This window comes from Cotesia typhae, unplaced genomic scaffold (assembly GCF_013202065.1).
Source record: "Cotesia typhae breed Kobodo isofemale line unplaced genomic scaffold, CoteBio_Ctyphae scaffold_13, whole genome shotgun sequence".
Classification (NCBI taxonomy): Eukaryota; Metazoa; Arthropoda; class Insecta; order Hymenoptera; family Braconidae; genus Cotesia; species Cotesia typhae.
In genome coordinates this window covers 1,297,895-1,317,876 of record NW_027423774.1, presented here as the reverse complement: position 1 = coordinate 1,317,876, position 19,982 = coordinate 1,297,895, and the positions used below count along the sequence as shown (strand labels likewise).

The following is a 19,982-nucleotide window of genomic DNA, read 5'->3' as shown; positions in this document are numbered from 1 at the left end:
TTTTAATAATGACGATGACTACTTTATTCTACACAGAGACAAATTAAATAATATACTCGATATAATTTAATTACACGTCTATTTAATATCTAATTTTACTATACAGAGTAATTTCTGAGAAATGAGTTATTTAAAAGCAAAAACGTGAGAAGTAAAACAATAATTATGGAAATTGACACAGATTGTTGGATGAGGTCAATGAATTAATTTATTACAGATGTATTATTTTTATTTAAATATTTATTGAAGTTAGATACTATAAATTCATTCATTTTAATTTACATACTTCAATTAAATTTATTTAACTACTTTTTAAATTTATATCGACTAAATATTTATAATTTACATTAAAATATTATAAAAATAATTATTTTAATTGTAATAAAATTATTTAGTTATACATTTAATTGAAAAATATCAATTAAACTATTTATATGCAATTTCCTAATAGCTAACATTGAAAATAATATTTAAAATATATTACAACGATTATTGTCATTCAATTTGTTAAAAAACATAAAAGAAAAAAATAATTCATCTTATATTTCGATGACTTGATTGTACAAAATGAGAAATTACTTCCGGCAAATCTCGTCGTAGCTTCTTTTGTACTTCATAAGGTATTTGAAATTTTTTATGTTGATTTGTTGAATATTTACTTATCATACCATTATTTCTTTCATACAATATTTCATTACCCTGGCTTTTCGGGAAAACTGTTAAAGTAGATCCATCATCATATTCTATTTTAATATCTCCATTTGGTAATTGAATTCCATTTCCAATACCGGGAATGTATTCTTTTTTATAATCATACTGTATTGAGCGATTAGAAGTTGTTCTTTTAGATTTCAACGTTACTCCAGACATTACAGAATAATCAAATGACGGCATCTAAAAAAAAAAATTAATTATAAAGTTAATTTAATTAATTTGAAAGACGTTGAATGAATAAATTAAATAATTTACCACGGGTGAATTATTTATAGTTTGTGGGCTATTGATTACTCTTAATACATTTTCTTTTCCTTGTAGGGAAGAAAAATTTCCAGCAGATAGAGGTTTTCGTCCAATAATTACAGGAAAATAAGATTCTTCTGTTGTTGATTCCAATGAAGTCAATGATGCTTCCAGGCATAAACAACGTTGATAACATTTTTTATAATGTTCATAAAATTCTTCTAATTCATCTGGTATTTCTCCTTCTCTATAACTGTTACCAACTAGATCTGTTATTTTTATTATATTATCAACACAAGTAACTTTAATACCATTGTAAAAATGGGCTTCACAATCTGGGCGTGGCCCATTTTCCATATAATGAATTTTTGCACGTTCATTGTATAAAGTTATTTTAGGTGTTTTTGCTTTAACGACGTTAACAAATCTTGCAGCATAAACGTATTTCCTGTGATGCCGAGAAGGTAAATTTTCATATGAATAAATATCAGCGCCATGAACAGGTAGTGAAGGTGGTTTATCATCAATTTCTCTGGATTCTCGTAATTTATATAAAATAATTTGCAAGCCATCACTTGATATCCTACAAACTTCACCAATTCGTTCCTATTTTTAGTATAATTTTCATTATAATTAATAAAAAGATGAATTATAAACACAAATATTAGATAAAAATAATAAAACATTACCATATTGTTATTTTTCCTTTTTATGAATTCAAGACAAACTTCTCCGTTGTCAAGAATTGTGAGAATAACATTTTTCGTACGATGTCTTGTCGGCAGCAGTCTTTTAGAATTTAATGGTGGTGTTTGTAATTTTACATTAACATCTTGATCTTTAAGATAGCCAACGGCTTGCTCTCGATACTTTTGTTTATCATTCCTTTGATAATTAATATCGTCGACACTGGTGTGTGAGGTTCGTGAAAATATCCGACTACGAGATGGTGGAATGCCTGATCGTACCGAAGTATGCTCATGAGAATAATCATTTCGCTTATTTTGATAAGCCAAGTTATTCTGGCAATTGTTTCTATTAATTACAGGATCACTCCTGACGGTAAAATGTGGTGTTAAAGGATTATACGTCGATGGTAACAACGAAGCGCGCTCTTCTGAACGAGAGCGACCTCGAACCATTCGATCTACTGAAGACATTGTTTTACCCAACCCTGAATCAGCCATTCTATCTCGTGACAATGCTCTGCTCATTAACATTTTTTCCTAAAAATAATAAACAAATTCACATTTAAAATAGTCATGAATAATATCAAATAGTCAATAAAAATACTTACTTGATATTTTTTTTCTATAGATGTAATAAAAGGATGCTTCAAAATATCACGTAATTCAATTCGATGATGCGGTTCTTTTTGTAGTAAACGGCTTATTAAATCTTTTGCGCAGTCAGATAAATAAGAAGGTAATGTATAATAACCCTTAGCAATAAGAGCCAAAGTACTTCTTACGCCTCCACTGTCAAATGGAGCTTTACCAACTAGTAAAGTATACAACAAACATCCTAAGCTCCACAAATCTGCTTTAGGACCATGTGATGATTTTGTCGCAACCTATTTTAATTTTTGTCACATTAATATTTTTTTATTCAAAGAAAAAAAAATTAACGTTACCTCAGGTGCAATATAATTGGGTGTACCGCACATAGTCATATTATTTTGATTAGGCTTCATCAATTTTGCTAATCCAAAGTCTGCTATTTTCTATAAAAAGTAAGACTTTGAATGATTAAAAAAAATTTTTTTAATAGTATGTTTATGTCATAAATAGTTTTGCACCTACCACTTGCATGTCTGCAGTCAATAATAAATTAGAAGGTGAGATATCTCTATGAACCATATTTCTATCGTGCAAATAGAGTAACCCTTCCGCTACTTGTTTGATAATTCTGCCAGCTAAAAAAGCAAATTTATTTAGAATAAAAACTATAAATATCAGGTCGACTTTCTAACAATAAATAGATAAATTAACAGAAATTATGTATCCTTATTAATAATTAAACAATACAGTAATGTCCCAAATACTTTTAATCAATTACTTTATTGTCTGTTGATACTAATATCAATAATAATAATAATAATAATAATAATAATAATAATAATAATAATAATAATAATAATAATTAAAAAAAAAAAAAATTACCCTCATTTTCTGAAAGCTTTTGAACATAATGTTTTTTCAGAAAACGTTGTAAATCTCCATAAGGACATAGTTCCAACACTATATAAACAAATTTAGCATCTTTAAAAGATGTATAGAACTTTAGAATGGATGGATGCCGCAATTTTGAATGAATGGCTACTTCTTCACGTACTCTGCCAATCATTCCATGGTCTTGCATTAATTTTATGTTAATCTGCGATAAGAAAAGCGTTCTATCAGCTTGTGAGCTGTTTTGTTTGAATGCAACAGGTACTGTCAGTGTACGTTATACTCAAACCGTACATCAGAATTTAATACTTACCTTTTTTATCGCTACATCTATTCCTGTATTTAGACATCTTGCTTTATAAACATCGCCGAAACCTCCTCTGCCAAGAAATCCGAGTTCCGTGTAATCCTTTAATAATTAAATAAATAAATAAATACTGTATTGGTATTTCAACGTGAAAATTTAAATTACTAACCTCGATACGGTCGCCAAATCCCTCAGACATCGGGGGCATTTCGGGAGTTTTTAAATCTAACTACTTAATAGAACACAAATAAATTTATTTTTAATTAAAAATTAAAACATTTTAATAAGTAAATTGTACATTTGTAAAAAATGGAGTTTAAAAAAAAAAGTAAACAAAAACAGAATTACGGTTACCCACCCGCCATTTAGTTTACTTTGGGGTTGGATTGGAATATACTCAAGAATTTACTACAGTATAGTCACATATAGTTTCAAATTTTGCCGGTAGAGTAGTGATTGTATTGTTATTATTATTATTCGAAAAATATCTGCTATAATCGAATTTTTTGTATAAAATTAATTTTTTTATTTATACGTAACAATTGTAAAAGTATTATAAGTGTTAATAAACAAAAAAAAAAAAAAAAAAAAAAATAATTGATGTGATAAATTAAAGTATTATTAATTAATATTTTACAAAAATAAACACCTATGGTGAGAATAATTTGACACTTGGTCATATGAAAACAAAATAATAATAATAGTATTGAAAATATAAAAAGATGGGATTAAATTTACTCAAATCTAGAAAAGATATGAATAATAAAATGCCAAGAAATTTAAATGTTTGTTAGTTGTAACAGAAACAAGAATGTTGAGTATACTTTTAAAATATTGCAATTATCTGAAGTATTCTAAATTAAAAAGCAATAAAAAATAATGAGCAATGAAATCATTGTACAGATTTGTTATTATTTTTTTATGTATTATTGGTGTGATAATTGTTTTAAGTATTTCATCGCAATCAAGTAGTAACAAAAAAAATGATGAAGATTCGAATACTGAAATCATTTCAAATCATCGAGATCCACGTGCTCGAGGACGTCTTAAAAATGATTCGATGGAAATAATAAACCAAGAAGTCACTATTTGTGTTGTCGTTTGTGGTGACAGATTAGATGAATCTCTTACAATGTTTAAATCTGCATTAGTTTTTACGAAAAAATTATTGAAATTGATTGTAATAGCTGAAGATGATTTGATCGTAGCATTCGATGAGAAACTCAGCGAATGGAAGTCTTTAACAAATAATTCATTTACTTTTGTACTGAAACCAATTCAATTTCCAAACAATAGTGATGCTTCAATGTGGAAAAGATTATTTAAACCATGCGCTGCTCAAAGACTTTTTCTACCGGTAATTATTATTTTTAATTTATTACTAAGTTATTGATAATTAAATTTAAATAATGAATAATATTTAAATTACAGGCTTTATTGAATGATACTGATGCCATACTATACGTTGATACAGACACATTATTTTTGCACCACCAGAGTTAGTCTGGGATGAATTTAAAAAAATGAATTCAACACAATTGGCTGCTCTGAGTCCAGAACATGAAGATCCCAATACAGGATGGTACAATCGATTTGCCAAACATCCGTACTACGGGAAACTCGGTGTCAACTCAGGTGTTATGTTGATGAATTTAACACGAATGCGTGAATTTAGATGGACAGATTATGTGATACCTATTCACAAAGAGTATAAATTAAAAATAACATGGGGTGATCAGGATATTATTAATATTATATTTCATTACCATCCAGAAAGATTGTATATTTATCCGTGTCGTTATAACTACAGACCAGATCACTGTATGTACATGTCTGTATGTACTAATGCTGAGACAGAAGGTGCATTAGTGATACACGGATCGAGAGGTACATTTCACTCACAAAAACAGCCTCCTTTTCGTGCTGTTTTTCGAGCAATGCAACAGTATCAATTTGGCACTGATAAATATGAAAATTTGTTTTTACCTATGCAAAGTTATCTAATGATGGATGATAATTCACATTGTGGTAAAGTTTGGAAGGTTTTCATAATACAACCTGAAATTTATATAGGCAATAATTTTATTAACTAATTTATTGATGCTCAAGTATGAAGAGTTTTTTTTTTTATATAGAACAATTTTTTTATACAATTTATTAACAATTACGAATTGACTTTATACACTATTTGTAAAATAGCTGCATTATTTCTGACAGTTGTTTACTGTAAATTATTGCTTTACACAAAAAAATTTGTTACGATTTGTACGTAAAAAAATTATTAATTGTTTTGTGATTAATTGTTTAAATTGTTATAGTATTAATACTATGGAGATGATTTTTAAAAGAATTTTTTATAAAAGTTTATTAGGGAAATTAGAATTTATTGTAAATTGTGTGGATGAAATAACTCAAGTATTTTTTTTATTAAATATTTAGCTCTCTACATTTTTTTTATGTACTTTAAAAAAATGATAAAAACTAAAGATCCAGTACCATAAATAAGTAATACTTTCTTTTTTTTTTTTAAATAACGTCATATTAATTTCGTTAAAAATACAGTAAATTGTGCCTTTAGTAATTGTTTCTCAAAATAAAAACTGTGATTTATTTAGAGTAAAAATAAATTTTCGTTTCTTTTGAATATACTATTTAAATTCTAATATTTTAATTTCAGATTTATAATAGTGTTAATTAATAAATAAAGCCACAATTCATTTTTATTTTTAATGAATACTTTTTTTTCTTAACAATAATGAGTAAATTATGGATGATGTGTTTGAGTGAAACGGTTGAGAGAATAGAGAAAATTGAGAGGGAGTAAAGTGAGGTACCTCCAACTATGTACAACGTACCAAGTTCTGTAGTTGGTGGGGAATTTACTCGAGAGATTCATGAGAGGTCACGAGGATATTACTGTAATGTACTAGCAGTTTTACACATTGTATGCTTTTATTAGACCACAATTGTTATATTGTATGTTAAAACTTAATAATAATAAAAAAAAAAAAATATATATATATATATATATATACTAGTTTGTCTGGTGAAGTCGAACAAGTGTTTTCATCCAATTATTCAAGTTAAAGTCATTAGATTACTATTAGAGCTAAAGATAGATTAAGTTAGTGTGTTTTTTTAATTATTCAATAACAATTATTAATAACAATTACACGTGTAATGTAAAAATTCAATTATTCCTATTGGATATGATAACAAATCTCTGATAAAACTCGACATAGCTATGAAGATAAAAACGATAACATACATGAAGTTTTTTTGTTCACCTAGTGTAATTTAACACAAGCTATTATGCTGTTTAAGACCTTAATTATTCTGTCATGATTTTAAACTTATTTACTTCAACAGATAATTATTTTCAACAGTATTTCTCGTTAATATACATCAAAATAAGTATCACGTATGTATCATTTTATTTTTTTTTAACAGAATTAAATGTACAATAAGTTATTTCATCACTCCCACTTTATTTTAAAGATAAGAATAATTTATTGCATTACTAAAAAAAAAAAAAAAAAAAAAAAAAAAAAAATAAATACCAATTAATATTATCTGAAATTAAACAGACAGTTTTTGAAATTCCGAAGAAATAAAAATGTTATTTAATCAAAATATAAATTACAAGTTATAAAGTAAAATAAGAAAAGATGAGAATGATGATGCTGTTTTCTGTGAAGTGAAGATATAATACTTCTTCAGTATGTTGTTTACTGATGCAGAAACTTGTATTATACGTTTGACGTTAAAATCATACGTAGCGATTATAAAACAAGTTACAGGATATTTAATGCGATAATAATATATTGATAAGTATAATTTGAGAGAAATAAAAATAAAAAAAAGTTGTGATAATTATCTTTTTTGTGAGTAAAGTGTAGACATATGTACAATATTAAAATGTTCCGGTAGAAACATTAAATTACAGTAGACAATAATAAACAGTTATTTAAAAAATATATATTTCCAACAACTAAAAGTGTTTATTTATTTTTTTTTTTTTTTCTGTAGAAAAATGCCATTATTTAAACCGAAGACGGTGTCAAAGAGTCCTGTTGCTCAAGAGAAGACTACGGGTAACGGAGCTCACAATCATGAAGGTCATAAAACCGTCAGTAGTAGTAGTAGTAGCAATAATAATATAAATGGAACTGGTAAACGGGACAAGTTCGGTCATCAAGATCAAACAGAGTCAACAGATGATAATCAAAATTCAAGTAAGACACATCTGGTCTTTCGCTGTCAGTTAGCACATGGCAGCCCAACGGGATTTATATCGGATTTTAAAAACGTCCGTGAACTTTATCAGAAAATAGCTGAGTGCTATGATCTACCAACAAGTGAAGTGAGTTTTATCTTTATGACTTTTTTTTTTTTATCATTTTATCAACTACTTTTCAATCACAATTACAATACGAAAATCTAGTGTTACAATAATTACTGTAGTCTTGTGTGTATGGGAACACATCGTTATTATCAGCATCATTCATCACTATTATTGGATGCCGGAAACATTGGTCATGGTTCATGACCCTGCCAGCGTTCCGGATATCCCACTGGGTTCTAAATTTACTTATTAACAATTTACACGACTAAGCCTTTCTCCTTTCTCTTCATATCAATAGCTGTAGTTGTTCTTTGTATTTGATTTCGACTTGTTATTGTAAATTAACTTTTCTTGTTCAACTACATTGCATCATCGCAAGTTTATGCTGTAATACTTTTTTTTTTTTTTTTAAATACATTTCAATAGTCTTGATAGGTCGCTGATTTTTAACAGTTACTTGTTAACAGACATTTTTATGTAGATTAAATGCGCAATTAAATGAGAATCAATTTGGCAGATAATTAATTTAAAGATTTTTTTAAAAATAAATTACAGCAAAAAAAATTAGAAAAAAAAATTGACTTGTAGAAATTTGCAAAAGGAAAAAATGCAATTTTTCAGAAATAATTTTTTAGAGCAAATTTATTTAAAAAAATAAAAAAATTATTATAGTAATAGCTAACTTTAATGTCATCGCAATTAACCATTCGGCTGATACGTTTCGCAGAATTTTTCGACGCGATTATATTATTACCACAAAATAATTTATCTGTTAATAAATTCAATAAATTGTTACCACACTTGTGAATCAATTTTAAAAAATTTTAATTTAATATTTATACATTATTGTTATTTTTAAATTATTTAATTAATTAATTCCAAAATGAGGATTAACTTAGCACAAAACAATTTGTTCTAAAAAATTATTTTAAAAAAATTGCATTTTTAATATATTAAAATTTTTACAAGTCCATTTTTTTAATAATTTTTTTTTTTTGCTATAATTTATTTGTTGAAGAAAATTAAAAAAATTTTCAAGTGACAACTAAATTTAATGACATTAAAATTAGCTGTCACTTGACAATTTAAAAATTTTTTTTAACACATAAATTTGCTCCAAAAAATTATTTTTAAAAAATTGCATTTGTAGTTTTTTAAAATTTCTAAATGTAAATTTTTTTTTTGCCAACCGATTTATTTTAAAAGTGATTCAATGTAATAAAACAAATAATTTTAACCGATAAATTTCATGACCTTGATCTGAATCCTATGTTAATTACAACATTTTTTCTTATCAACTTTTCAAAGATAAATGTTATCGAGCATTCAACTAATGTTATTATTCAATGCTTAAATTAATTAAATAATAATTAGTATTACATTATTTTATACTTTCTTTCATTTTAGATTCTTTTTTGTACGTTAAACACCCATAAGGTCGATATGAACGAGTTATTGGGCGGGCAAATAGGATTAGATGATTTTATATTTTCCCATCGCAAGAGTAAGTAATTTTTTATATTTATTAAAATTAATATTGATTAAAAAAAAAATTTAAAATAATTTTAAATGATCCGTAGGTCGACCGAAAGAGATTGAATTAGTTAAAACAGAAGATGCGCTAGGATTAACGATTACAGACAATGGAGCTGGATATGCATTTATAAAACGGATAAAAGAAGGATCAGTAATTGATAAAATTAAAGTGATACAAGTAGGTGATCACATAGAACGAATAAATTCGGAAAACTTGGTTGGTAGACGACATTACGAGGTCGCTAAAATGTTGAAAGATATTCCGAAAGGTTCAACATTTACTCTAAGATTAGTAGAACCTCAGAAAAGTGGATTTGGCAGTATTGGTCCCAGGGGTGATATTAAAAAAAATAAAAAACCTGGCTATGGATCGGGAAAAGAAACTCTGAGGTTCAAAGCCGATGGAAGTACACAAATTCAGCAGGTAATTTAATTTATTAATTATGTTATAGAATTATTTAATTTTTTTTTCATTATTTTTCATTCTTAGGTTGATGATTCTTCAACGATTGGCGTTGAAAAAATAAATAACATTCTTGAAAGTTTCATGGGTATTAATGACAATGAATTAGCAACCCAAATTTGGGAATTAGCGGAAGGAAAGTCCAATAGCATGAATTTTGCTGAAGCTATTGACAATTCAGATCTTGAAGCTTTTGGTTTTAGCGATGATTTCGTTATTGAATTATGGGGGGCAATTACTGACGCAAGAAGTGGTCGTTTTTAAATGAAAAAATTTTTAGATTTAATTTATTAATAAAATTATTATTATTATAATTAATTCTCACTTAATTCTTTTATTTAAAATATTATATCTGCCATATTATGCTTCCTGAAACATTAAATGATTAATTATTTATCAGGATATATCAGCAAAATTTATTTATATATAAATATTTATAAATTATACATTATAGTGGAGATTAAAATTTTTTTTTAAATACTGAGTTCACAAATATCTTATAAAATTATGATAAATAGATAATATTAATATTTTATGATTATAATTGTAATTTTTTACATTGATGTGCACTGATATATTTTCATAAATTTATTTTACTTCAATTTTTAATGTATAAGTGTAAATATATATATATATATATATATATATATATATATATATATATATATATATATATATATATATATATATATATATATATATATATATATTAATATTAATTTATAAGAATATTTTATTATTATAAAAAATACATAATTGATAAAGAGTAAATAAAATAATGTAAACACTGCTTTATTTTGTAATTTATTATTAAACAAAATAAAAAAAAAAAAAAAAAGTAATATCATTGACAGTCTTATTATTGATAAACAATTTAAAAAAAAAAAAAACATCTCGAATCAAAATAGTGGTATTGATTTATAGTGTAAAAATTTTACAATTAAATTATCTAAACGCGGGACTTTAATGACCTCGATCACACTAAGCCGGGTTATTATTTAAAATTCAAAACAAATTTTAATCAGTTGTACTTAATTATGATAAAAATATGTTTTATATAAATGTGGGCTCATATAATTAATTTGCAATTTAAAATATCAGCCTCAGTCTTGGACTTACCGGTCAAGTGGAAAGACGTGCTTACCATTAATTCTGATAATTTGTAGTAATAAAAATAATATCAGACATTTAAAAATAATTTAAATTAACAATGGTGTTAGGAATTATAAAATGTCATAAAATATTTTTTAAAATTGGAGTTGGTTGTCGACAAACAAGAAATAAACTACAAATTAATAAGGTAAATATTATGTATAACCTCTAATTGAAAAATAACGTGATTTTATTATCATGAAATATTTGCTAGCATAATTAATTTATTTTATTTTTATGTAATTTTTTATAACACTGAAGTTGACAGATATTAAAAATTTTTTTGGAATTTTATAGCAATTAAATTATTAAAAAGTTTTACACATGAAAATTTTTAGAATCGTTTTTTTATTGTAATTAATTTGTTAAAAAAATTTTTTCAAATTGACAGCTTTAGTATTATTAATTTTTTTTAGATATGTGCTGTAAATTTTTCTATAAAAAATGACACACCTGATGAAACAGAAACAGATGCAACAGAGTTGAAAGCACCAGTTGGAGATGGAAAATTGTTTAAATCTGTTGATCATGCTATAAGTGATATATCTGATGGTGCAAAATTATTAGTTGGAGGTTTTGGACTCTGTGGTATTCCTGAAAATTTAATCGCTGCTATAAGTAAAAAAGGATGTAAAAATTTAACAGTTGTATCGAATAATGCTGGTATTGATGATTTTGGTTTGGGGATACTTTTATCACAGCAAAGAATAAAACGAATGATTGCTTCTTATGTTGGAGAAAATGCTGAATTTGAAAAACAATATCTCAGTGGTAATCTTGAAGTCGAATTGACGCCCCAGGTATTTTCAATTTTATTTTATATATCTCTTTATTTTTATAGAAATTTTTTATTTATTTTTTTTTTTTCTTACAGGGTACTTTAGCAGAACGTATTAGAGCAGGGGGTGCTGGTATACCAGCGTTTTTCACAGCAACTGGTCTCGGTACTATAATCCAGGAGGGTAATGTCGTAATAAAATATGGTGCCGAAGGCAAGCCTGAAATATCTGGTGAACCGAGAGAAATTCAAGAATTTAACGGACGAAGCTATGTCATGGAAACCGCCATTACTGGAGACTTTGCGTTAATAAAAGCTTGGAAAGCTGATAAAGCTGGAAATTTAATTTTCAAAAAATCAGCAAGAAATTTCAATCCTGTCATGTGTAAAGCAGCTAATGTTACAATTGTTGAAGCTGAGGAAATTCTTGAAGTTGGTCAACTAGATCCTGATCAGATTCATCTACCCGGAATCTATGTAGATAGAATTTTCAAAGGCCGTAATTATGAAAAACGTATTGAAGTAAGGAGTAAATTATCGCTTCACATTATTATTTATTACTTGTAATAGTATTGACATTAAAAATCAAATTTTTTCAGAAATTAAAAACTAATGCCTCATTAAAATCAAAAAAAGCTACACCAGCAACTAAAGCAAGAGACAAAATTATCCGACGTGCTGCTCTAGAATTTAAAGATGGAATGTATAGTGAGTAATAAACTTTTACAATAATTATTTAAGCTAATTAATTATTACATTAATGGTGTTAAATAATTATTCGTTTGTTTTACAGTTAATTTGGGCATTGGAATGCCAATGTTGGCTGCTAATTATATTAAGAAAGGTATGAATGTGATCCTTCAGTCTGAAAACGGAATTTTGGGCCTTGGTCCTTATCCAGATGAGAGTCAAGTTGATCCAGATTTAATTAACGCTGGAAAAGAATCGGTAACAGTCGCACCTGGTGCATCTTTCTTTAGTAGTGATGAAAGTTTCGCTATGATCAGAGGGTAAGAACAAATTCTTGACAGTCTTTTGGATATTAGTAGTTAGTATTAAGAAATAATTAATGGTAACTGTTATTATTCATGTTTTTATTTTTTATTAGTGGTCATGTTGATTTAACAATTCTTGGAGGTATGCAAGTATCAAAGAATGGGGATTTAGCAAATTGGATGATTCCTGGATCAATGGTCAAGGGTATGGGCGGTGCGATGGATTTAGTTTCTGCTGCGGGTACAAAAGTAGTTGTCACAATGGAGCACAAAGCTCGAGACGGAAGCCCGAAAATTCTGGAGGCTTGCACATTACCAGTAACTGGTACTTATTTATTTTTTAAACTTAGTTATTGTGATATTTTTTAATTGTACTTTTATTTTATGTAAAAATTTTATTTTATAGGTCAACAATGTGTCGACTTGATCATTACAGATTTGGCTGTATTTGAAGTGATTGATGGAGGTTTACGGTTAATTGAATTAGCCCCTAACGTCGATATTAGCGAAGTTGTTAGTTCAACCGGTTGCGAATTTTCTGTTTCTGACGATTTGAAAGTTATGGAACAAATTTCGATGGACGATGAAATTTAAAAATTTCAACATATTTTTTTTATACTATAAAACTTATAAAAGCATTTAAAACGATTTAATTTACATTAAAATAAATATGGTATATTGTAAAAAAAAAAAAAAAAAAAAAAAAATATATTTTGTAAAGTGCAATAGAAGTATTATTTTGTACAATATTAAAAATCAATCGCTTTTTAATATCAACAAAGTAGGTTAATTTAGTCAATCATTTAATATTATAAATATAATACATTCCAAAGATTTCACAATTTACTCGTTTTTAATTACGAATCATGGGTCAAATAGATGATAATCCAAACTAATTAGTTTTCATACAGACACTCAAGTCATCCAAAATTTTTTAAATTTTATAAAAAATTTTCATAATATTTAAATACTTCCCAGTTATTAAATTAAGAAAAAATAAATAAATAATTAAACAGTAAAATAAGACAACATAGTAAAATGTCAATGTAATTTTATTGCTAATGGAATGAATGCCAAAATATGATAGAGTAACTTGAATTATTATGAATTATATTTATTTATAATGATGGCATTGATTTCAAATCTGTAAAATTTAAATCTTGTTAAAAGCGGCGATATCAACACTTTGTACAAAGTCTTCATTCTTTTCAATTTCTTCAGTTAGCCAATCTATTGAAACTTTGTCATCTTCAACCACACAAGAAATTTGAAGCTTGTGAATTTTATAAGCAAGAGGAACGAGTTTGGCTGCTCCCCACAAAAGTCCATCACAAGTAATCTTCCGCACCAAAGCTTCCATTTCTTTCATATCGGTTTCATCGTCCCATGGTTTTACGTCTAAAACTATGCTAGATTTTGCAATTACCGCGGGTTCTGTAAATAAAATTTGAACGATTATATAATTTTGTTTAACTTAAATTATATTGTAAAGCGACTTTTGAAATTAATATGATACTAACTTTTAGATTTTTTGGCGGCATACGCAGCAAGACGTTCTTCTCTAATTTTAGCGGCTTCAGCATCTTCACCCTTAAATGTTAATAAGATTAATATGATTGCAATAATAAATAGTTCAAATGATTTTATGATTTATGGAACAATATAGATGAAACAATTTTAATGAATGTGACCTTAAAAATACAAATGAAAGAAAAAAAAAAAATACTTATCAATGTTTCGTGAAAATTGATATTAAATGAATGATTTAATAATAATAATAATAATAATAAATATTGAAGAAGAATATTTGACATGAAATAGAATATATTGTTGAATAAAATTTAATTACGGTACGAAGAGTTTATATCAGGAATATCTGGTGTGAAAAATTTTATCCATTCAAGTTACTGCAGTATAAAATTAAGTTAATAATTTAATTAAAATTAACAAAGTATTCAATATCCATTAATCTGTTTCCAAGAATAGAAAAACATTAAATTTTCTCTAATAAAGAGATTGAGATCATAAATTTTAAAATCGTTTCGTTAACTAGAATTAAGAAAAAAATCGTGCAACACTAACTAGAATAACTAAATATTGTCTTGTATAATACAGTTATCTCTAACTACTAATATTTAATTTTGTGATATTATACATGATGAATTCATAAGACAAACGATAATTTTTATATTTATTAAAGAACATTGTTTTTTATATTAATGTGAATGATTATCAACGTTGAGCTTACCTCTGAATCAGCACCAAATAAATCAAGGTCGTCATCATCGTCGTCAGCTGCTGCTGAAGCTGGCTTAGCCGGACAAACAGCTAGATGAGGCTCTGGAGCTGAACTTTTTCCATTAACGGTTATTTCTAATTTTTTAATTGCAGCTTCCAAGTCAGCAATGTCTAAAAATAAAAATTTTATTAAAAATATTTTAAAATTCAACGTTATATTTTAATTAAAAAAAAAAAAAAAAAAAAAAAAAAAAATGTCACATACGGTTGTTCAATTTTTTAACTGTTGAGTGAAGTTCCCGGTTGTCTTTTTCAAGAAGAGTAAGACGTCTCATCAAATTTTGAGTAGGCACAGCCGAATCTTCTGAAATGTTGTTCAGCTAAAAATAAATAAAAAAATCAATAATTAGTAAATTATAATTTAATTATAAACGTAAAAAAAATTTATAATTCTGTATGATAAAAATGTTGATTACGTGAGTTTGATTAGTATTTTACCAAATAGTTAGCTTGGGAAAATAATTTTATTTAATATGAAATTAATGAAATAGTTAAATGGAAAAAATAGTTTAATGGAAAAAATTATTAGTAAGAGCCGGCTAATGAATTTTTTCCAAACACCACAGCTATGAATTGTTAAAGTGCTTAAGGTTGAGAAGATTTAGAATTTCTACTTAGTAAATCGACGCGTTAGAAAGAACAACATATAAATTTAAATTTATAATTTTTTTTTAATAATTTGTATGAACTGACTGACTTGAAAAATTGAATTATTTTTTTTAAAGCTCAAATAAAAGTAAAAATAATAAATAATGAAAATTTTTAAATCAAAACGTGAGCAAAAATGACGGTACTCACACAGTGTAAACCCTTTTTAATGTGTTGTCGTGCTTTTGCAACTTCATTGGCTAAGCTTCCCCTGGCAGGATCTTCTGAGCAACCAGTCACTCGGCTTTCCTGCACCCACCGAGATATGAAGGAAAAATTTACGCCAAACGAATTAATTTATTTTATTAGACATTATTTATATTTTTCTTTAAGTTGATGCATAAAAGCGATTAGGTTATTAGTCTTTTCATTTTAAATGATTCAATGAAAGAAATAATTAATGCAATATTTATAATTAGCAAGAAACACTAAAAAATAATTAACTTTTCGAGTATAATTACAACAAAAAAATCAACTAAAAGTAACACACTATCTACAATTTGAATTTTTAAAAATTAATCTACAAAAAATTTCATGCTATATAACTCAAAATTTTCACAAAATAAAAATATTTATGCAAAATAATTTATTGTAGCAATAATAACTAAAAACTAATTTTTTTAACTATCATCATATACCTGATTTAAAACTTCTTTCTTTTCAGTAGCATCATTTTCAGCATTTTTTAGGTATTTATTTTTTTTATCAGCTTTATTTTTATTCTCTTTAGATTTTTTAGATGATGACTTTGTTGGTAAATTTTCGGGAACGAAATCTTGTATTTTAGTGGATATAATTTTTTTGGAATCATTGCATTCCAAAATTTTACGAGAGGCCACCTTGTAACATTTTTCAACTATTGAACTTACAAATATGATTTTTAAAAAAAATTCCTACGCTTAATTTTATTTCTTCGTATGTAAGTTTCCAATATTTGTGTCAAATAAAATAAAAAAAAAAATAATTGTTTTGGCAAAAAGTTTCAAATAATAATATTCTAACGCTGTGATAACCACTTGGGGATTATTGTTCAAAGATTAATGAACGTACTCTCAATATTATTAAAAATTAATTTTTTTTTTATCTTTAATTTAATTAGATTTAATATTATAAAAGCAATAAAAATAAATTAAATATTATAATTATTGAATAAAATAAAATAATATAATTTGAAGAAATAAAAAAATATTGAAGATACGTTTACTGATTATCTTATCAATAATTTATCCAATCTCGATATAGATAAAGTTAGATATAAAAAAAAAGAGCAATAGATTAATCAATACTGTCACCAGATATTCCTCGTGCATGATTAACGTAATTAAAACCAAATAGTTAATGGCGAAAAGAATGAGTGTTAATGTCAATTTACTGTAATGATGTGAGGTAAATAGTTTTTAAACATATCATAATAACAATATTTTTATAAATTAATAGAAAAATTCTTGTATAACTATCAATTTATTTTAATGATGACATGTTTAAATATATTTCAAATTAATTTTGTAATTTATTTCATGATAATAAATAAAAAAAAAAAAAAATTTTAATCTCACCTTGTAAAGACGTTCATAGTGAGAACGTTCGGCAGCGTCGTAAGTAGATTTGTTAACCCAAAAGTTTTCTTGAGAAAGTGCGGAGACAGCCATTTTTCAGGATATTTGTGTATTTTAATTACAACAAATTACAAATTTCTGGAACAAACTTTTTTCATTAAAAAAAAAAAAAAAATTATAATTTTTAAAGCTCGATTTTTTTTTTTTTTTTTTTTTTTTTTTTTTTATAGTAACATCAAAAAATGATTGAATAGTTTTGAGCATAAAGATTATTTTTTTATATTTATTGTATGAAAGTACAAAAGTACATATTACGATATAATTTAAATTTAAAAACAGTTTATAAAATTTTTATCAACAATATTATGTTAAATAAAAAAATATTTAACTCTAATTTAAAATTAAAAAAGCCTCATATTAATCATCATCATCGTCACTTAAACTAAAAATTTTTTTTTAATATCATTTAATGGCTTAAATTTTAAAGGTTTCATATGAAATCCGGTAAAACTATTGGTAGGTTCTTCTGAATTGATTAAAATTTCATTCAAAGTATTATTAAAATCATTGAAATTAACGCATCTTGGAACAACGCAGGGATATAATTTATTGGGCTTAAAATATTCAATAAAATTTTTAAGTTCGCTGAAAGACGAATGACATGAATAACAATTATAAAATCTTTTGTTATTAGCTTCCCATTCACAGAAATTTTTTTTAACATCTTTATCCCTCCAACGCCACACTGACGGTATAATAGTAATTATTGGTTCATCTCTTACTTCATGACGACATTTTAAGTAATAAACACGACTATCTGATTTTTCCATGCAAGCATGTATCGGAGTTGCATGAGGATCATCAGTAACACATTTAGATAGTTCCGGAAAAAATGTATAGCTTTCATAAACTTTATTTTTCACATGTATCTTCAATTTCAACGCGTTGGACAATTCAATAAAAATATACTCAGGACCGTAATGAGCGGAACATTCTAATATGACAATATTATTAGCATCTTTACTTATCCAATCGCTAGCAACTTTACAAATTTCTTTTACACAGTCCTGTCGACTTGGAAAAAAATCATTGTTAGGATTGAAAAATGTTGTGTCTAGATAAATATTATCAAATTTTTTAGGAATCATTTTACCGTCAACAAAATCATGCAAAGGTTTAAATTTAGATAAATCTTTAGAGTCGAAGCGAAAATCTCCGGTATAAAGAACAGATGTATTTTCAGTTTCAAATAGAAACATCACTGAACCAGGGCAATGTCCTGCAGAAATAGTCGTTACTTTAAGATACTTTGTTTCATTTTTTACAGTGTATTCCACGATTATTGGTGAGACACCGTCAATGATTTTTATAAAATCAGCTTCAGGGCCTAATCTTTGGAGCTTACATTCAAGTATTTTTTTACTAATTGGCGAACAATATAAATATTGATTTTGCTTTAATATTTTTTCAATAAAATCTCTTGGATATGTTAATCCTTGCATGTGGTCGGTGTGGCAATGGCTTAAAAAAAAAAGAGATGATTTTAAATTTTCGCCATCAAAGCGATCCACTGAAATTCCAGGTATCTCTTCTATTAAGCCACCAAAAGTTGACATTTTTTATTTGCAGGTTCTGCAATTTAAAATTACTGTTCTCACTTCTACTTACTTATTTTTTGTAAAATTTTGTTAATACAGAAATCAAATTTTTATTTCAGGCAAATCTGTGCATATGTGAGAGAAAAAATTAATGATTATATTATTTTTTGTAACAAAAAAATTAAAATAATTAATAAATGTTATTAATAATAAAAAAAAAAAAACGTTATTTTTAAACTTTGTTATGAGCATAATTTGAAAAATATTTGAATTTTTTCTATGAATAGCGGATTATTGATGTTTTATGTGACTACGGCGTGCTCACTCCAAAGTCAAAAAAGTCAAAAAAGTCAATTACGTAAATTACTGAAGAAAAAAGTAGTTCAGCTCACAACATATTAGTATTTTAAGCTGAAAAATTAGTAATTGATAAATAAATTAATATTTACCGAAGTTTTTATAGTTGTTAGAAATATTGAACCGCTTTCCGGCAAGGTCACTCAACAGTCAGTTAACTTTTGCTTCTGATTAGGTTATGGTTATAATGTTGCACTTGAAATTCAACTCGATAGGCGCATGCGCCGTGCGCTATATGTGTAGTTTTATTTAGCTAAAAGCAAGTCGATATCTACTTCCGTTGTGACGTCTTCATCAAAAGCAATTTTTATAGATAAAACTTATGAATGGTAGGAGCAAGTCAAGATCAAGCCAATGAAATGTCAGTTTAATTTTGCTCAACACAATTTGAATACGGATTTAAAAAATTACAATTGGATTGACAGACGTTAGAAATTTTTTTTAGAAAATTTTTATAAAAAAATCCACAAGTCAAAATTAAAAAAAAATATTTGTGGAAATTTTCAAAAGCATTTTTATTATTTTAATTTAGCATATATTTAATAATTTTAAGAATTTTATAATAAATTAAAGCAAAAACAAATAAGAAAAAAAAAATTGACATTTAGAAATTAAAAAAAATACAATTTTTTTTAAATAATTTTTTGGAGCAAATTTATTTGTTAAAAAAAAAAATTAAAAAATTATCAAGTGACAGCTAACTTTAATGTTATTAGTAATATTCGACAACTTTTGTAATTTTTTAAATAATTTGTAAGTTTATTTATTTTTAGTAAAAATTAAATGAAAAGGAAGTTTAAAAAAAATATGTAGAATAG

At 26.0% G+C, this 19,982-nt stretch overlaps 6 protein-coding genes across 9 annotated transcripts; 3 read left to right on the top strand and 3 right to left on the bottom strand.

The window, feature by feature from the left end:
* Positions 1-355: 355 nt before the first annotated feature.
* Positions 356-3,790, bottom strand: Sak (polo like kinase SAK). The gene is made up of 9 exons (XM_074255061.1): positions 3,608-3,790; positions 3,445-3,540; positions 3,123-3,336; positions 2,763-2,875; positions 2,594-2,683; positions 2,258-2,533; positions 1,650-2,186; positions 970-1,566; positions 356-894 (listed from the first exon to the last, which is right to left on the bottom strand). Exons 1-9 carry the CDS (start codon positions 3,644-3,646, stop codon positions 535-537), a joined length of 2,322 nt encoding a protein of 773 aa, XP_074111162.1. The 5' UTR covers positions 3,647-3,790; the 3' UTR covers positions 356-534.
* Positions 3,791-4,079: 289 nt separating this feature from the next.
* Positions 4,080-6,859, top strand: Shams (glucoside xylosyltransferase 1 shams). Its single transcript, XM_074255065.1, is given in 3 exon segments — positions 4,080-4,795; positions 4,870-4,924; positions 4,927-6,859. Coding segments are annotated over 3 exon segments (1,131 nt in total). The 5' UTR covers positions 4,080-4,324; the 3' UTR covers positions 5,532-6,859.
* Positions 6,717-10,096, top strand: Kermit (PDZ domain-containing protein GIPC-like protein kermit). 2 transcript variants are annotated; one of them, XM_074255066.1, is made up of 5 exons: positions 6,717-6,859; positions 7,468-7,801; positions 9,191-9,287; positions 9,364-9,743; positions 9,810-10,096. In XM_074255066.1, exons 1-5 carry the CDS (start codon positions 6,780-6,782, stop codon positions 10,044-10,046), a joined length of 1,128 nt encoding a protein of 375 aa, XP_074111167.1. In that variant the 5' UTR covers positions 6,717-6,779; the 3' UTR covers positions 10,047-10,096. The 2 variants fall into 2 exon arrangements, with proteins under 2 accessions (XP_074111167.1, XP_074111168.1); XM_074255067.1 differs by lacking the exon at positions 6,717-6,859 and adding an exon at positions 7,342-7,364.
* Positions 10,097-10,885: 789 nt separating this feature from the next.
* Positions 10,886-13,602, top strand: Scot (Succinyl-CoA:3-ketoacid CoA transferase). The gene is made up of 7 exons (XM_074255062.1): positions 10,886-11,082; positions 11,351-11,734; positions 11,809-12,234; positions 12,312-12,420; positions 12,506-12,722; positions 12,821-13,032; positions 13,114-13,602. The coding sequence occupies exons 1-7, from the start codon at positions 10,993-10,995 to the stop codon at positions 13,299-13,301; spliced, it is 1,626 nt and encodes a 541-aa protein (XP_074111163.1). The 5' UTR covers positions 10,886-10,992; the 3' UTR covers positions 13,302-13,602.
* Positions 13,603-13,741: 139 nt separating this feature from the next.
* Eef1delta (elongation factor 1-delta) lies at positions 13,742-19,414 on the bottom strand. 3 transcript variants are annotated; one of them, XM_074255071.1, is made up of 7 exons: positions 19,257-19,414; positions 17,210-17,347; positions 15,804-15,902; positions 15,211-15,325; positions 14,956-15,116; positions 14,228-14,297; positions 13,742-14,141 (listed from the first exon to the last, which is right to left on the bottom strand). In XM_074255071.1, the coding sequence occupies exons 2-7, from the start codon at positions 17,300-17,302 to the stop codon at positions 13,861-13,863; spliced, it is 819 nt and encodes a 272-aa protein (XP_074111172.1). In that variant the 5' UTR covers positions 17,303-17,347; positions 19,257-19,414; the 3' UTR covers positions 13,742-13,860. The 3 variants fall into 3 exon arrangements, with proteins under 3 accessions (XP_074111172.1, XP_074111173.1, XP_074111174.1); XM_074255072.1 differs by having other exon boundaries at positions 17,210-17,357; positions 19,257-19,407; XM_074255073.1 differs by lacking the exon at positions 15,804-15,902.
* Positions 17,389-19,247, bottom strand: Snm1 (DNA cross-link repair protein snm1). The gene has a single exon (XM_074255064.1). It carries the CDS (start codon positions 18,823-18,825, stop codon positions 17,647-17,649), a length of 1,179 nt encoding a protein of 392 aa, XP_074111165.1. The 5' UTR covers positions 18,826-19,247; the 3' UTR covers positions 17,389-17,646.
* Positions 19,415-19,982: the final 568 nt, after the last annotated feature.

What these genes read in the sequence shown, in the direction of transcription:
- Sak (XM_074255061.1), bottom strand. Translation starts at nt 3,646, where the DNA reads ATGCCCCCGATGTCTGAGGGATTTGGCGACCGTATCGAG. An exon ending in TAGATGTAGCGATAAAAAAG is followed by an intron (nt 3,337 to 3,444) that starts GTAAGTATTAAA and finishes TTCTTATCGCAG; the next exon opens with ATTAACATAAAATTAATGCA. An exon ending in TGACTGCAGACATGCAAGTG is followed by an intron (nt 2,684 to 2,762) that starts GTAGGTGCAAAA and finishes TACTTTTTATAG; the next exon opens with AAAATAGCAGACTTTGGATT.
- Kermit (XM_074255066.1), top strand. Translation starts at nt 6,780, where the DNA reads ATGATTTTAAACTTATTTACTTCAACAGATAATTATTTTCAACAGTAT. An exon ending in TACATCAAAATAAGTATCAC is followed by an intron (nt 6,860 to 7,467) that starts GTATGTATCATT and finishes TTTTTTCTGTAG; the next exon opens with AAAAATGCCATTATTTAAAC. An exon ending in TATATTTTCCCATCGCAAGA is followed by an intron (nt 9,288 to 9,363) that starts GTAAGTAATTTT and finishes AATGATCCGTAG; the next exon opens with GTCGACCGAAAGAGATTGAA.
- Scot (XM_074255062.1), top strand. Translation starts at nt 10,993, where the DNA reads ATGGTGTTAGGAATTATAAAATGTCATAAAATATTTTTTAAAATTGGA. An exon ending in AAGTCGAATTGACGCCCCAG is followed by an intron (nt 11,735 to 11,808) that starts GTATTTTCAATT and finishes TTTTTCTTACAG; the next exon opens with GGTACTTTAGCAGAACGTAT. An exon ending in AGTTTCGCTATGATCAGAGG is followed by an intron (nt 12,723 to 12,820) that starts GTAAGAACAAAT and finishes ATTTTTTATTAG; the next exon opens with TGGTCATGTTGATTTAACAA.
- Eef1delta (XM_074255071.1), bottom strand. Translation starts at nt 17,302, where the DNA reads ATGGCTGTCTCCGCACTTTCTCAAGAAAACTTTTGGGTTAACAAATCT. An exon ending in ACTATGAACGTCTTTACAAG is followed by an intron (nt 15,903 to 17,209) that starts GTGAGATTAAAA and finishes CGGTGGGTGCAG; the next exon opens with GAAAGCCGAGTGACTGGTTG. An exon ending in TTAAAAAGGGTTTACACTGT is followed by an intron (nt 15,326 to 15,803) that starts GTGAGTACCGTC and finishes ATTTATTTTTAG; the next exon opens with CTGAACAACATTTCAGAAGA.
- Snm1 (XM_074255064.1), bottom strand. Translation starts at nt 18,825, where the DNA reads ATGTCAACTTTTGGTGGCTTAATAGAAGAGATACCTGGAATTTCAGTG.